Source organism: Macaca nemestrina, chromosome 6 (genome assembly GCF_043159975.1).
Source record: "Macaca nemestrina isolate mMacNem1 chromosome 6, mMacNem.hap1, whole genome shotgun sequence".
Lineage (NCBI taxonomy): Eukaryota > Metazoa > Chordata > Mammalia > Primates > Cercopithecidae > Macaca > Macaca nemestrina.
This window is the reverse complement of record NC_092130.1, coordinates 52,880,665-52,895,549: the sequence shown is the minus strand read 5'-3', so window position 1 is coordinate 52,895,549 and position 14,885 is coordinate 52,880,665. Positions and strand designations below refer to the sequence as shown.

At 41.7% G+C, this 14,885-nt stretch overlaps 1 protein-coding gene and 1 pseudogene across 2 annotated transcripts in view; one reads left to right on the top strand and one right to left on the bottom strand.

Moving 5' to 3' along the window:
* Positions 1 to 304: 304 nt before the first annotated feature.
* LOC105472456 (heterogeneous nuclear ribonucleoprotein K pseudogene) lies at positions 305 to 5,505 on the bottom strand (annotated as a pseudogene).
* A 1,831-nt stretch (positions 5,506 to 7,336) lies between these two features.
* Positions 7,337 to 14,885, top strand: part of LOC105472455 (proline rich coiled-coil 1) — a 32,846-nt gene continuing 25,297 nt past the window's right edge. For both annotated transcript variants that reach the window (XM_011725690.2, XM_071098499.1), the window contains exons 1-3: positions 7,337 to 7,490; positions 13,191 to 13,313; positions 14,268 to 14,657. In XM_011725690.2, coding sequence (XP_011723992.1) covers positions 13,211 to 13,313; positions 14,268 to 14,657 — 493 coding nt within the window. In that variant the 5' untranslated portion in view covers positions 7,337 to 7,490; positions 13,191 to 13,210. The remainder of the gene's footprint in view (positions 7,491 to 13,190; positions 13,314 to 14,267; positions 14,658 to 14,885) is intronic.

Sequence of the window (14,885 nt, the reverse complement as noted above, 5' to 3'; positions counted from 1 at the left end):
TACAGGTGTCAATCAACACTTGTTCAAATTGGGCACATATCAAATCTAGCATCGTGAGTGTTTTATTTATTTGCAAGTGAATTTTAATCGTTACAAATGTTAATATACTACACAAAACATCCACAGGAACTTTTGTCATCTTTTTTTGAATTGTACACAAACATTTCCTACATAATCCAATATACAACAGAGAAATGGTACATCTTTTTCTTTCAATTTACATGCAATGGAAAAACAAGTATATATATCTATTTTACAAAGTGTAATAAGACACTAGAGCAAGTTGACAGTTTATAATTGAGAAATTATCTAATAAAAATATCAATTTTTTTCAGCATCAGTCACTTCCATAACCAAGTGTTATTCTGATTAATAAAACTTGCTGCCAATCAGAATTCTGGTATATACTCATACCATTACTCAACTTGTAGTACTGCTCCCCACTTTAGTTCTTCACAACCACTAACATAGAAAATTGTTGAAAAGTAGGGGCAAGCATTTGCAAAATCAAACAAAAAATCGCCAGCTTATTGTAAGCATGAACATGTATGATGGAATTTCTTCCCAGCAGTAGGCTTTCAAACCATCAAGAAATCACCAGAACTAAGTTTGCCAAGTTATTTTGCCTATGTCCAAGAAGAGATGCACTTATATATCCAACAGAGAAGCTGAAAATCAAACTTAGTGTTCAGTTTCGGGGTGAGGTGGGAAATTCAGCCACAATTTTAAAATGACTGTCTTAAAAAAAAATGACCACCAAAAATAGGTTCACTAAATTTATTTTAAAAATCATAAAATGTTTCTTTAAAAAGAGCATTACATCCTGCCCACTGCTCTGAACAGATGCCAGGGACATGTGGACTGTTGTTACTTTTCCTCCCTGTCCCACTCCCAAATGTTACAGTGGCCACAAAACAAGGTGTTCGCAATAATTACATGGGGGAAATTTTTAAAAAATCACCAACAATAACAAAAAATAAAATCCATTCACTCTGCTGCTGTTTCAAAATTTCAAAGTTAGTTTTTGCACGCCCTTGCCCCCAACCCTATTTGTAAGGAACTAAAACATTACATCTGGTGAACAGCAAATATTTCACTATACCTCAAACGCAGAACACTGATGAAGCAGAGGAATGTTGGCTTTTTAAATAGAAGCAGATAAAAAAAAAAAAGATGCAGGACTCCTTCAGTTCTTCACTAATCTTAGAAAACTTTCTGGAATACTGCTTCACATTGTTCTGCATCTAATACTGTGCATTCTGTATCTGGTCCTGTGTTCCTGTAACGGTAATGATCCAATTTTCGGATCCTTTTAAAGGCTCATCAGTTTTGATCATAGCTCCCAACTCATGACAGGTTTAATCTGCTGACCACTTTTGCCAATAATAGATCCAGTCAAATCTTTGGGAATAGTTACTTGTATAGTAATAATAGGTCCACCAAGATCACCATATGAGCCACGACCCCCTGCATGGGAATAATCATATCTGGAGCCATCCTGTGGTTCATAAACATCTGCCATTCTGATGGGCTCCATGTATCTATTGTACAGTTCCAAGTTTCATCAGGACTGAAACCAACCATGCCATCGTAACAGTCTTTAGGTCTCCCTCTTCTGTCACAGGCCATTAGGTCTCCCCACTCTAGGTGGTGGTGGTGGAGGAAAAGGAAGATTCCAAGCTCTGCTACCACCCCGGCCATCTCATCCAGGAGGAGGAGGAGGTGATCCTCGACGAGGGCTCATATCTCTTCTAGATGGAGGCATGGGACGCCCACCCCGACCAGGAGGCATTCTGTTAAAACCACCTCTTCCCCACATCGGAAATCCCACTGGGCATCCAGGGTGGTCATCAAACATCATTGCAAAACCACCATAATCATAGGTTTCATTGTAAAAATTGGGATCATAAGGCTGCACAGGTCCTTTGATGGGAGACTCAGATATAAGATCAAGGATGACCTTTATGCACTCTACAACCCTATTCAGTTTTCCTCCAATAAGAACAACTCTGTCAGTGGGATGAGAATAGCATTCCTAGAAAAGTTTGATGGTTGTTTGAGTGTTCTCTCAAAGTTCTTTGATTTTAGCACCTTTGACCCCAACATTCCTCCTGCTAGACTCTGATGAATCAACAGCCTCAACTCGCAGTCAAAGTCACTTCCTTTATAGTGTTGGTAATTTAAGCACTCAACAGCATCAGATTCCAGCGGGAGCTGGCTGGTTGCAGTGAGTAATGGCAACTTCATGTCCTCTTCCAAGTTAGGGATGATTTTCTTCAGAATTTCTCCAATTGTTTCAATATCAGCACTGATACTCAGTATGCACTCGGGGCCACTGCTGTCTGAGACTGAAACACTAGCATTGTAGTCCGTACAGAGAGCCTCGATATTCTTGCCTCCTTCTCCAATCACTGCCCCAGCAATCTTGCTCTGAAGCAGAATGCGTAATTCAACCATCTCATCAGTGTTTCTAGATCTTTCAATGCTTGTTCCTATTCCATATCTTCTGCAGGGCATTTACCAAATTCACCATTGGTTTCAGTGTTAGGGAAGGTTTCTTCTGGCTGTACAGTTTCCACTTGTATTAAAGGGACACACCAAGCTATAGGCCAAGAATAAGTGGGACACAGGCCGAGTTTGCTCCTTTAAGGAAAATTAAAATAGACTCTAGTGATGATTATGTGTGTGGGGGCAAAGGACAGGTATTGAAATTTTCACACTAAACTCGTGTAAAAATGAGTGACTTCTTGATATCTCTGTAATAGGATAACCCATAAGTTCTATTGTCCAAATCGTAACACTTTTTAGAATAAAAGGTGGGTACTTTAAAGAATAATGCTGGGACAACAATCCTAAAGTGGGAGTGTCCCAGACAAATTGAGAGGTAGGGTTCCACTATAGCTTATTAAATTTCCTTTAGTTGAAAGCAAACAAGCAAACAGACCTTGATTTGGAAATTACAATTCAGACTCAACCAAATAAAAGTCCTTTTGGTTTAAAATAGTTATCATGAGATGAATATTCAGGCAATTTTAAACTCAAAGAATAAGAGCTAACACTGTGAGTTAGGCACTGTGGTAAGCACTCCACACCTATTAAGTCATTTAATCTTCATACAAAAACTATGAGGTAGGTATTAATATGACTATTTGCCCCACTTTATAGCTGAAGAAATGGAGAGACTGTGTTTAGTGGAAGGTCCAAGGTTAACTGGTGACCCAGCAGAGCCAAGATTCCAATGCAGGTTTTTTGGTGCCAGCTGATGTCCTAGTCCATGCTACATTGCCTCTCACACTCTAAGCTTCAGCTCACTTGCCTCCTAAATTTGAATTTCAGATGAACAATCTTTTTTTTTTTTTTTTTTTTAGTACAAATGTGTCCTATGCAATGTTTGAGACAAGGCCCCTCCTTCTTCTTGGTTGCCAAAGGAGCTTACTTATCCTCAGCGTGGTTGAGTGCTGAGCGTGGGTGTGGGCTTCTGATCTCTATGTCTCAGCCAATACCCATGGCGCTGAAGTGTTCTTTTTGGTTGTATAACTCACAGCCTGTTCTCACAGCCTAGTCTTCCAGCAGAGCCCATCATTTCTCAAGCCAGAATCAACTCTGCCTCTACTCCTGGTTATGCTGCAGATGCCTAGTCTCAGCCTCATCTCTTATCTGCCTAGAAATATTCATATGAATATTTTTGAATGTTTGCATATTCATATGAATATTATGAACATTAAGGACTATCTTAAGAATATTTAAGAATAGGCCGGGTGCGGTGGCTCAGCCTGTAATCCCAGCACTTTTGGAGGCCAAGGTGGGTGGATCATGAGGTCAAGGGATCGAGACCATCCTGGCCAACATGGTGAACCCCCATCTCTATTAAAAATACAAAAATTAGCTGGGTGTAGTGGCGGGTGCCTGTAGTCCCAGTTACTCTGGAGGCTGAGGCAGGAGAATCGCTTGAACCTGGGAGGCGGGGGTTGCAGTGAGCTGAGACTGCACCACTGCACTCCAGCCTGGTGACAGAGCGAGACTCCATCTCAAAAATGAAAAGAACAAAAAACAAAAAACCAAGAATATTTAAGAATAGACCTAATAAACCTGATTTGGGCTAGAAGAAAAGCCTCAACTCAAATGGGAAAGAGTTTTTTGTTTGCCTATGTTTGTGAGTAAGTAAAGCAAAATTCCACCATAGCGCTTGCTCACTCATTATAGCTCACAAATGAATTCTATCATATGTTAGAGACGTCCTGTAAGGAAGAATTTGATGAGTTGTTAGCAATGACTGAAAAAATAACAAACTAAGCAGCTCGTCGTTCTGCTATAATTTTCCATTGACTCCCTTCATTGTCTGCCACCTAAGAAGAAATCTTCTTACCTTACCACCCACAAAGCAGGCAAGCAGCTGAGGTACAGCCTAAGGATTCTAGGTTCCAACTCCAGCTCTATGCACCATTTTCATAGCCTTAGTTTCCACGTTTCTAATACTGGAATAATAATACCTGCCACATAAAGTGTTTTTGAAGTTCAAATGAAAAGTGGTAAGTAAAACATAAAATATAGTAACTGTAAACCAAGGGTAACTTCAAAGATCATCTTATACCTCATTGTCCATGTAGTGGGTTGAATAGTGCCCACCCCCTAAGAAAGATATGCCCACCTGGAACTTGCCACTTTGAACTTATTTAGAAACAGAATCTTCATAAAACCTACAAATATCTTGAGATGATATCATTCTGGATTTAGGGTGGGCCCTAAGCGGAATGAGTATGCACTTACAAGGAAGTATGCTTATAAGAGAAAAGCAGAAGGAGATTTGAGACACAGAGACACAGGGGAGAAGGCCATGTGGAGACAGAGGCAGAGATTGGAGGTATGCTGGCACAGGCCAAAGAACACCTAGAGTCACCAGAAGCTAGAAGGGGCAAGGAAGAATTCTCCACTCGAGCCTTTGGAGAGGCTCTGCTGACACCTTGATTTTGGACTTCTAGCCCCCAGAACTGTGAAGGAATCAATTTCTGCTGTTTTTAGCCAACGGAAACATTAGTTGCGGTAATTTGTTATGATAGTCTTAGGAAACTAATACAGCTTACTCCCAACCCATCAGTAAACCATGACAGCTCCATCTTCAAAATACATCCAGACCGTGTGCCACCTCTACCTCCATTAGGGACACTAAGCCACCATCATCTCGTTACTGGTCATCCTGCATTCATCCTCACATGCCCTGCAGTCACACAGCAATCAGAGTGTGATCAGAAATTGAAGTCAAATCTTGTCAGTCCTCTGCTCGAAACCCTCCACGTGCTTCTCATTTCTCTCAGAATGTAACCAAAGGCTTTCTCATGACCTACAAGGCTAGACATGATCTGGCCCCACTCCCTGTCATCTCTTCTTTATCACTCTCATAGTCCTGCTTCCTTGTTGCTCTGCGCACGTGCCGAGCACACTCCCTCCTTGAGTCTTTGCATGCTCTTCTTTCTGTCCGGATAAGCACAGGTCTGCTGCATTACACATCTTTGCTCACATCTCACCTCTTCAGAGAAGCCTTGCCCCTTCATCCTATCTGAAGTGGTCTACTCCAATTACTGTCAATATTACATCACTCTTTGTTGACTCCTCAAAGTGTACATCACAAACAGTACTTACTTTATTTTCCTGTTCCTACCCTCTCTCCTATTATAAAGAACACTCCCTAGGTATCAAGACCTTGTCTGTCTTGTCCATTACTGCATTTCCAGTACCAATGCTCAGCTCATTGCAGCCACTAATAAATATTTGCTGAAAAGATGGAGAAACCAACATACCTTATAGCTATTAAGGGTGTTCACCGGAGAGGATGAAGATGGTATCTGTTTTTAGCACCACCCCAAACAGCACGTTCCAGACAATAACCTGGATCTCCACCTACACACAGTCTTAGAGGATAGGAGTCACCGCCAAAGAAAACCACCCATGGTAGTTGCACAGTGAGATCGGAAGTCAGAGTATTGCTACACAGTATTAACTTTTCAGTGAGGTGTTTTAGAATGCTTACAACTGTCAAGTTCAAGAGATAGATTAATGTTAAATCTATAAATGAGTTCCTGAAAAAAAATTGAGAACAACAAAAACAATTGTTTATATCTTTAATGAAAAACAGTTTAAAAAATGTTTTCCGACGGGTGCGGTGGCTCACGCCTCCCAGCACTTTGGGAGGCTGAGGCGGGCAGATCATGAGGTCAGGAGTTCGAGACCAGCCTGGCCAACATGGTGAAACACCGTGTCTACTAAAAGTACAAAAATTAACTGGGTGTGGTGGCGTGCACCTGTAATCCCAGCTACTCGGGAGGCTAAGGCAGGATAATCGAGCTGAGATGGCACCATTGCACTCCAGCGTGGGCGACAGGGCGAGACTCCGTCTCAAAAAAAAAAAAAAAGTTTAAGAAGTTCTCATATGTTCTATTTTATTTGACTCTGTCACCTGCCTGAGTCAGGGATGGTGGACAGTGTTACTCTTACTTTTCAGGTAGAAATATGGAGACTTATGGAGACTAAGTGACCTGTACAAGGTCAGACAACTGCACAACTGGCATTAAAGTAGTCTCGGACTCAAATCAAGACTTCTGATTTGAAGTTCCTTATTTTCCTCTATTGTACTCCATTAATTAATTTATTTAATGTACATTATTGAACACCAACTATTTCAGGTACTGTGTTAGGTGCAGCATATAATGATATGAAAGTTGATAATCTGTCTGCTATTTTACAATTTAAAAAAAGTGCATACACGTACTTGGGGGAAAAATCAGTACAGTAACTGCTACTCTTCTCCCCTCTCCCTCTTCTCCTAATCCCTCTCTCCTGATATAATCACTGTTATCTGGAAATCTTTGGCTATACAGGCTAAGTCCTCTGTATCTGCAGCGAGGTCCTTCCTGGAGGTGCTGACTGGACTAGATGACCTTGGTTAGATGACGACCAACTAGATGACCTTTTTGGCTAACTCATCTCTATCCCTTGGGCGGCTGTGACACAGGATGAGTGACCTACGCCTGGTAACAAGAGTGCCACTCTCGTGTAAGGGGGCTGCGAAGCAGAAAGGAGGTCAGCCCTTTGGAGAATGTCTCTACAGGGTGTGGGCAGAGCCACATCTCGGTGGTTAGAAAAGTCTGGGTACCTAAGTTTAACTTGCCGCGGCCGGGCCAGGTTCACAGCGCGTGGAACAGGCGGGGCGTGGTGACGAGGGGCGGAGCGACGGGGCGCGGGCGGGGCGGGGCGGGGCGGGGCGGCGCGGGCGGGGCGGGGCGGCGCGGGCGGGGCGGGGCGGCGCGGTGCGGCGCGCGGCCGACGTGGCAGCCGCAGGAGCATGCGCCGCCAGTGGCCATCTTGTAGGCGGGGACGCGCCGAGGTGAGCTCCAGTACGCACCTTCGCTGTCTGCTTCGAGCTGTAGTTCTCCGTCCCGACCTGCCTAACATACCCCACTCTTCAGCGACCACGCAGGCATTTTCCCGGTCCCCAGGTGAGCGCCAGGTGGCTGCGACGCGCGTGTATGAGGCGGGTGGCATGGCATGGCATGGCTTGCAGGCGCCAGAGCCAGACCCCGAGAGACGGTGTCCTTGGAAGGTGGGCGGGCCGGCCGGCGCCACTGGACGCCTATGTCGTTTCCGAGACCCCTAGTCGCGCGGTTCGGGCGCAGCCGTGGCGGCGTGCGGAGTGCAGCAGGCAGGAGTGCACGTCGCATGATGAGCAGTTAACGCTGGGGTGGCACGGTGGGCGCGTTTCTAGGGTCTCGCCCCGCGACACTTTGCTCCTCTCCAAGGACCAAGGCTGGAGCGCCTTGGCCCTCAGGCCCCACGTTCCAGTGCGCTGACTTCAGGAGAGACTGGCGGCGACCGCCGGCGGACCTTAGCCCGGCCCTGTCTGGCCTGGAGACGTGGCAGAGCCTGAGGGGAGGCAGCTGTCTCCTGAAACAGGATTTCGGCCGCCCTGGCCCTGGAGAGGCCCAGGAGGCTCGAGAGTCATCACACCAGGACAGCGAATGAAAGGAAGCTTATTTTCCCTCAGGTTACCCCATCGGTGCTCAGCGCCACTTGGGAGGGGTTTTGCATTCTCTAGTTTCTTTGTTTGGTCTTGGGACCTGCTTCAGGCAAATTTGCAGGATAGCACGTTTCCTGGATTGACAGAATTTATAGCCAATAGTATTTTTGTCATTCGAAGTAGTTATTTTGAGAGACAACATGTGCATTTGTGCGATCGTGACACATCTTGGCATTCAGTTTAATTCAGTGAAAATTTATAAAATTTTATTTCGGGGTCAGATTAGACTCTAGCTAACGCTCATTGTGTGGTAGTAGAGGCAATCTTGTGGCACGAGTAGGTCAGCAATATTTGCTCTTAATGCTTTAAAGTTTATCAGAGCTTCACTATTCCATTTCTTGTAAACTTGTAAATAGCCATCCACTTTTTTTTTAACAGAAAAACCAAGGCACAAGCAAATTGGAACAACAGGGTCTAGCCAAACTGAGAGCTCAGTTTTCCAAATTGTTTTCTTCACTTTTTCTTTACTGTTGATACATAAATAGTACTTTTCGTGACAAGACTTGAGCCCTAAAACAGTTACTGACTCTGACACTTCAGTGGTGTTTTATCATAATAGGTTTTTTTAGTAGGAGGCACTATGTTTATGCATGTAAAATTTACCTTAGTATTGCCATTACGCCAGTTTTCATATTTTAAGCCATTAAAGACAAATAAATTATTGATTCCACTTAATGGCTTTGTAGTCATTGTACAGTTTCTTTTGCAGACACATTTGTTAATGTTAGGGATTCTCTTACAGTAGGACTTCTACTAGTCATTGTAAGGATTGGGGAGCGTCTGTAGTAGAAGGTTGAATGACCAGTAAAAAATTAAATGAAGAAAAGAGGTAGCCTTGGTTGAGGAGTGATAAAATCTCCAAAGGGGCATTTCTGTCTCAGGTTATCAACCTTCGATGTATAGGTACTGAATGAAAGGATTCAGCCTCCCTGTATCCCTGTTCTCTACTTAGTGCCATAGATATTTCCTATGTTCACAGCCAAACTTTTTGAAAGTGTTACGCGTGTTAGTCTCGCCTGCCACTACTCGATTCAGTTTACGCTGGAATCTTTCTTCACTCTTTACATGAAGACCACTCTCCCTAAATTCGTCTCCAGTTTGGCAAATCCATTGAACTTCTCAGACAGTGTCCTATTTGGCTTCTCTGCAGCATTTAATACTGTTGCCCATTCATACTGCGAAACACGGGCTTTTGGACACCACAGTCTCCTGGTTTTCTTCCTTTCTTTTTGCTCATCTCTTATTCTCTGCAAGCTTGTCTTCCGTCTTACAAAACCAATAATTGGTTTTACATCATTTTCTCTTATCTCTTTCTTGCATAATCCCTCTCAAAACATGACATTAGACTATCAGTACACTGATGACACCCACATTTATATGGTTGCTAAGCTCCAGACCAGGTCAGTGTCTCTACTTGGATGTTTGTTTCAAGGAACTTAAACAGCATGTCAAAGACTAAACATTTTATGATTTCCCCCATCGGACTCCCCCAGAAAGAACATCAAACACATTGGCCTTTTGCAGTGTTTCCTATCTTTGTGCATGGCACCACCATCTATCTACTTGTGCAAGTCATGCCTCCTTTCCCTGCCTCCATACCCAGTCAGTCACTGAATTTTGCCACCTAATCTTGTCTTGAACTTATTTACTTTTCCCCATCTCTACTATCACTTGAGTCTGGGTCAGAGTTTTTCAACTTTGGCACTATTGACTTTTGGGGCCACTTAATTCTTGCATGTAGGCTGTGCATTGGAGGATTTTTAGTAGTATTCCTAACCTCTTCCTGCTATATGCCAGTAGTAGCCTTCTCGTTGTAACAATAAAAAATGTCTTGGACATTGCCAAGTGACCCGTTGGGGGCATAATCAGCCCCTCCCACTATGAAAATCATTAGTCTAGCTTGTTATATACTTCCGTTGGAACTACTTCTATATCTTCCCTAATGGCCTGTCTGCATCTACTGTGTCTGCCCAGTGGCCCAGTCTACATACTTTGTTTAGATCTTTTCAAAAAATAAATATGAATTGCTAATGACTGGAATCAGCCTAAATGTCCTTCAACAGGTAAATGGATAAACTATGGTACATCTACACAATGGAATACTATTCAGCAATAAAAAGGAACCAACTTGATATTTGCAGCAGCTTGGATGAATCTCAAGAACATTATGTTGAGTGGAAAAAAGCCAACTTCAAAAGGTTATACGTTGTATGATTCGATTTATGTAACATTCATGGAATGAGAAAGTGATAGAAAACAGAGCAGTGTTTGCCAGGGCTTGTGGCTGATGGGAAGGTAGATAAAGGAACAGCCTGAGGAATTTTCTTTTTAGTGATGGAATAGTTCTATATCCTAGTTGAGGTGGTGGTTATATGAGATTGTGCATATGGTGAAACTTCATAGAACTGTGCACATACACACACGGTAAATGTAAAAATGTGAAATACAAATAAAGTGTATAGCTAATAGTAATGTACCAATGTCAGTTTCATGGTTTTGATCATTGTATTATAGTTATTTAAGATGCTGTTATTGAGAGAAGCTGGGTTTGGGGTACTCAAGAACTCTGCTGTTTTTACATCATTTTTGTGAATCTAAAATTGCTTCAAAACAGTTAAAACAAAAGACAGTTATGCTACCCTAAGCTTGAGTGCCTTACAATTGTAGAATATAATAAATTTCTCTTCATAGGTTTTAGCCTGTAAATTGTTAAGTACAATGAGTTCTGAGATCTTCTCCAAAGAACCAATGTATCAGTATGTTCAGATCCCCTGTTCTTTGTTCTTCATTTTAAAGTTTAAATTCCTAGTTCTTTATGGCTCCTTGACCCTAGTTTCAGTAAACAACCCCCTTCTAGCCTCTATCAACTGCTCTGACCTTAGTCACCCTTGGTCACCTGCTCTGACCTTAGTAATCCTTGGTCACCTGCTCTGACCTTAGTAATCCTTGGTCACCTGCTCTGTTCTTAGTCATCCTGGGTCACCTGTTCTGTAACCATCCTTCTTGCCAAACTACTTATTCTGCTGCTCCGGCTCATACCCTTGCTGTCTTTAAAATAGCCAGTCGGAATTAGGTTAGACTGTGTGGTCCAACCCTAGCCCATAGGGGAAAGACACAGCAGTACGGACTAGCTGCATTAGGATAAGAACCCCTTCCCCTCCATTGTTCAGGTGTGCTCTTGACATTGCTCCATCTGTGAGATGCACCCGTCTATAGAAGTAAAATTGCCTTGCTGAGAAAGGCAAGCTGGAGTGCTGTTTATTTTGCGGCACTGAAAATTTATTTCTGATACAATGACATTCTGTTCTTTAAAAATCCAAGTTTTTAAACCTGGTTTATAAGGCTGAACACCTTCTGGGCTTCTGTTTGTCCCTCCAGTCCTGATTCTTCCTTTCTCTCCCTTCACATGGATTTTCTTGACTGTATCTTGTTCTCCTCAGCTCAGTTGGTATATATATTTGCTATATGTTCACATTTTCTGGACTCTGCCTTTCTTCCCTTTCCCAATTAAGTTCTTATCCTTCAAATCTCGGTTTATCTTTGACTTCTTTGGGGAACCCTTTCCTTACCTCCAAGTCAAAAATCATATTCCTGTTCAAACAAAACTGTGTTCTTACCCTCAGAACACATAATTCAGCTACCATTCGTTGTAAATTGGTTTTATTATTTGATTGTTTCCTGTACTAGACTGAAGTATCCTATTTGTTTTTACTAATCATTGTTATTTCCAGAGGCACTAGTATAGTGCTCGTCAAGCAGTTGACCTTCGCTAAAAACTTATTAAATGAATAAAAATATTAAAAACAAATATAGCATATTTAGAAGTTGGTTCTGTACTTGAGATACACTTCAGGATTTGTAATTTTAAAGAAAGTTTTCTCATATTTTATAATCCATTGTCGTCTATTAGGACCCTGCTATCCGATGGCATTTTTGCTATAGTTAATTTTTCTAAAACCTCAGATATGCAGTTTATCTGTTACTGGATATGGTTTAAATGTGAACTAGGAAAATTGTGAATTAATGTTTTTATCAAATGAAGCACATTTTATTTTATTTTATTTTATTGAGACAAGGTCCTGCTTTGTTGCCCAGGCTGGAGTACAGTGGCATTCTCACTGCTCCCTGCAGCCTCAACCTCCTGGGATCAGGTTATCCTCTCACCTCAGCATTCTGAGTTGCTGGAACCATAGGCACATGTCACCCTGCCTGGCTAATTTTTTAATTTTTTGTAGAGATGGAGTCTTCCTATGGTGCCCAGGCTGGTCTCAAACTCTGGTCTCAAGGGATCCTCCCGCCCCTACCTCCCAAAGTGTAGGGTTACAGTCGTTAGCCACTGTGCTGGGCTTTGTTTTTTTTTTTTTTTTATGTTAATGGGGATATCTTGTACACAGTCCTTTATGAGAGAAGAGGGTGGGCTTCAAAAATACGTTAAATAATTATTTATTTTTAGAGATGAGGTCTTGCTGTGTCACCCAGGCTGGAGTGCAGTGGTGCAGTAATAGCTCACTGCAGCCTTGAACTCCTGGGTTCAAGCCATCCTGCCACCACAGCCTCCCAGAGTCCTGGGATTTCAGGCCTGAGCCACCGTGTCCAGCCTCATTGTTATTTTAAATTTAATAATGACTGAAATTTATATTTATTTACTTGTTTTTGATTTTTAGAAATGAGATCTTGCTATGTTGCCCAGGCTTGTCTCTAACTCCTAGCCTCAAGTGATCCTCCCGTCTTGACCTCCCAAAGTGCTGGGATTATAGGCATGAGACACCGCACCTGGCTCAGACAAAACCATCTCTAACATGCATTCATGTGGCAGAAATCAAATTAGTAATTTACTGTTTGAAATGTAGTAGATAATTAGTTGTGTTGTTATTATGAAATTATTTCCCAGTTATAAAGTATCTACATGGGAATGTTACAGATTGTTTGATATTAAATATTCTCATAGATTGCTTTCTTAGAAGTTTGGACAAACTCTTCATGTGGAAATAAGTTGTATTGTAAATAGTAAAGGTGGACGTCTATCTCTTGATGATTTTTTTTTTAGTTGTTCTCTATTCAAGCTTTAAAAATATACTTGTGGTTACTGTGTAATGTTTGTTACATTTTTATATTTTTACAGTATACCATAATTGAAGAAAAATGATGGAAGAGAGTGGAATAGAGACAACACCACCTGGGACTCCTCCACCAAATCCTGCAGGACTGGCTGCTACTGCTATGTCTTCTACCCCTGTTCCATTAGGTACACGTAGTTGTCTAACGTCTCATGTGTTTTGAGAATAGTGAAGATACTATCATCTTTTCTCAGAGTCAATTAAGAAAAGAATACATATATTAAAACTTCTCTATTAATTTTTAGGATGAAAGGAAATAGCCTTTTTAATTTAAAGAATAGAAAGACTTTTATATTTAAAGTAAGAAAACATCAGTGTTTTGCTTTAGGTAGACTTTTGTTCTTTATGTTTATAATTTTACAAAACATCATTTATATTATGACAAAAGTATCCTAAAAATCATGTGTTAGCTTTGTCTACTGTTCTTTTTCTTTTTTTTTTTTTGAGACGGAGTTTCACTTGTCGCCCAGGCTGGAGTGTAGTGGTGCGATCTCATCTCACTGCAACCTCCGCCTCCCAGGTTCAAGTGATTCTCCTGCCTCAGCCCCCGGAGTAGCTGCGATTACAGGCAAACTTGCCACCATGCTCAGCTAATTTTTGTATTTTTGGTAGAAAGGGGGTTTCACCATTTTGGCCAGGCTGGTCTCAAACTCCTGACCTCAGGTGATACACCTGCCTCGGCCTCCCAAAGTCCTGGGATTATAGGTGTGAGCCACTGCACTTGGCCTACTGATCTATGACTTTGTGGTGATTAACCTATCTGAGGCTTCAGGGCATACGTTTATATGCTCAAACTAGGGATGAAAAATTGCTTTATTTTATTAAAAATACACCAAAACAAACCAAAAAGCAAAAGGGAACAATACCATAGGTTCATACAGCTGCTTCTTTTACTTATGGGGGTTGAAAGTCATTTACACTCAATTACATTTGTTGTATATTTTAAATTACACATTTTAAAAGAATTCTTATGATATGCTCTGGTAAGTTTAAAAATTTTGCAAGGAAATAATGAGATAGTTTGTAAACTAAATAAAAAACATTTCTAATTCTGTGGTTTTATCCTCTCCACTTTTTTCTAGCGGCAACCAGTTCTTTTTCTTCTCCAAATGTATCCTCTATGGAGTCCTTCCCGCCACTCGCATACTCTACTCCTCAGCCGCCCCTTCCTCCTATGAGGCCTTCAGCGCCATTACCTTTTGTGCCTCCTCCTGCAGTTCCTTCTGTCCCACCACTTGTTACTTCTATGCCACCTCCTGTTTCTCCATCAACTGCTGCTGCCTTTGGTAATCCTCCTGTATCCCACTTCCCACCTTCAACTTCTGCTCCAAACGCTCTTTCACCTGCACCCCCTTCGGGTCCTCCTATATCAGGATTTTCTGTTGGTTCAACTTACGACATTACAAGGGGACATGCAGGGAGAGCTCCCCAGACACCCCTGATGCCATCATTTTCTGCACCTTCAGGAACAGGTAATTCTCTCTTATTAATACTTTGAAATACATGGCTATTAATTAATGTTTTATTCTTTTTAAAAATAATAGCTTTATTGAGATGTAATTTATGTACTCTACAGTTCACCCAATTTAAGCATACAGTTCCATTGTGAGTTTACATACAGAATTGTGCATCCCTTGTCACAATTTTATAACCTTTTCATAACTTTAAAAAAGAAACCCTATACTTTTTAGCAATCAGCC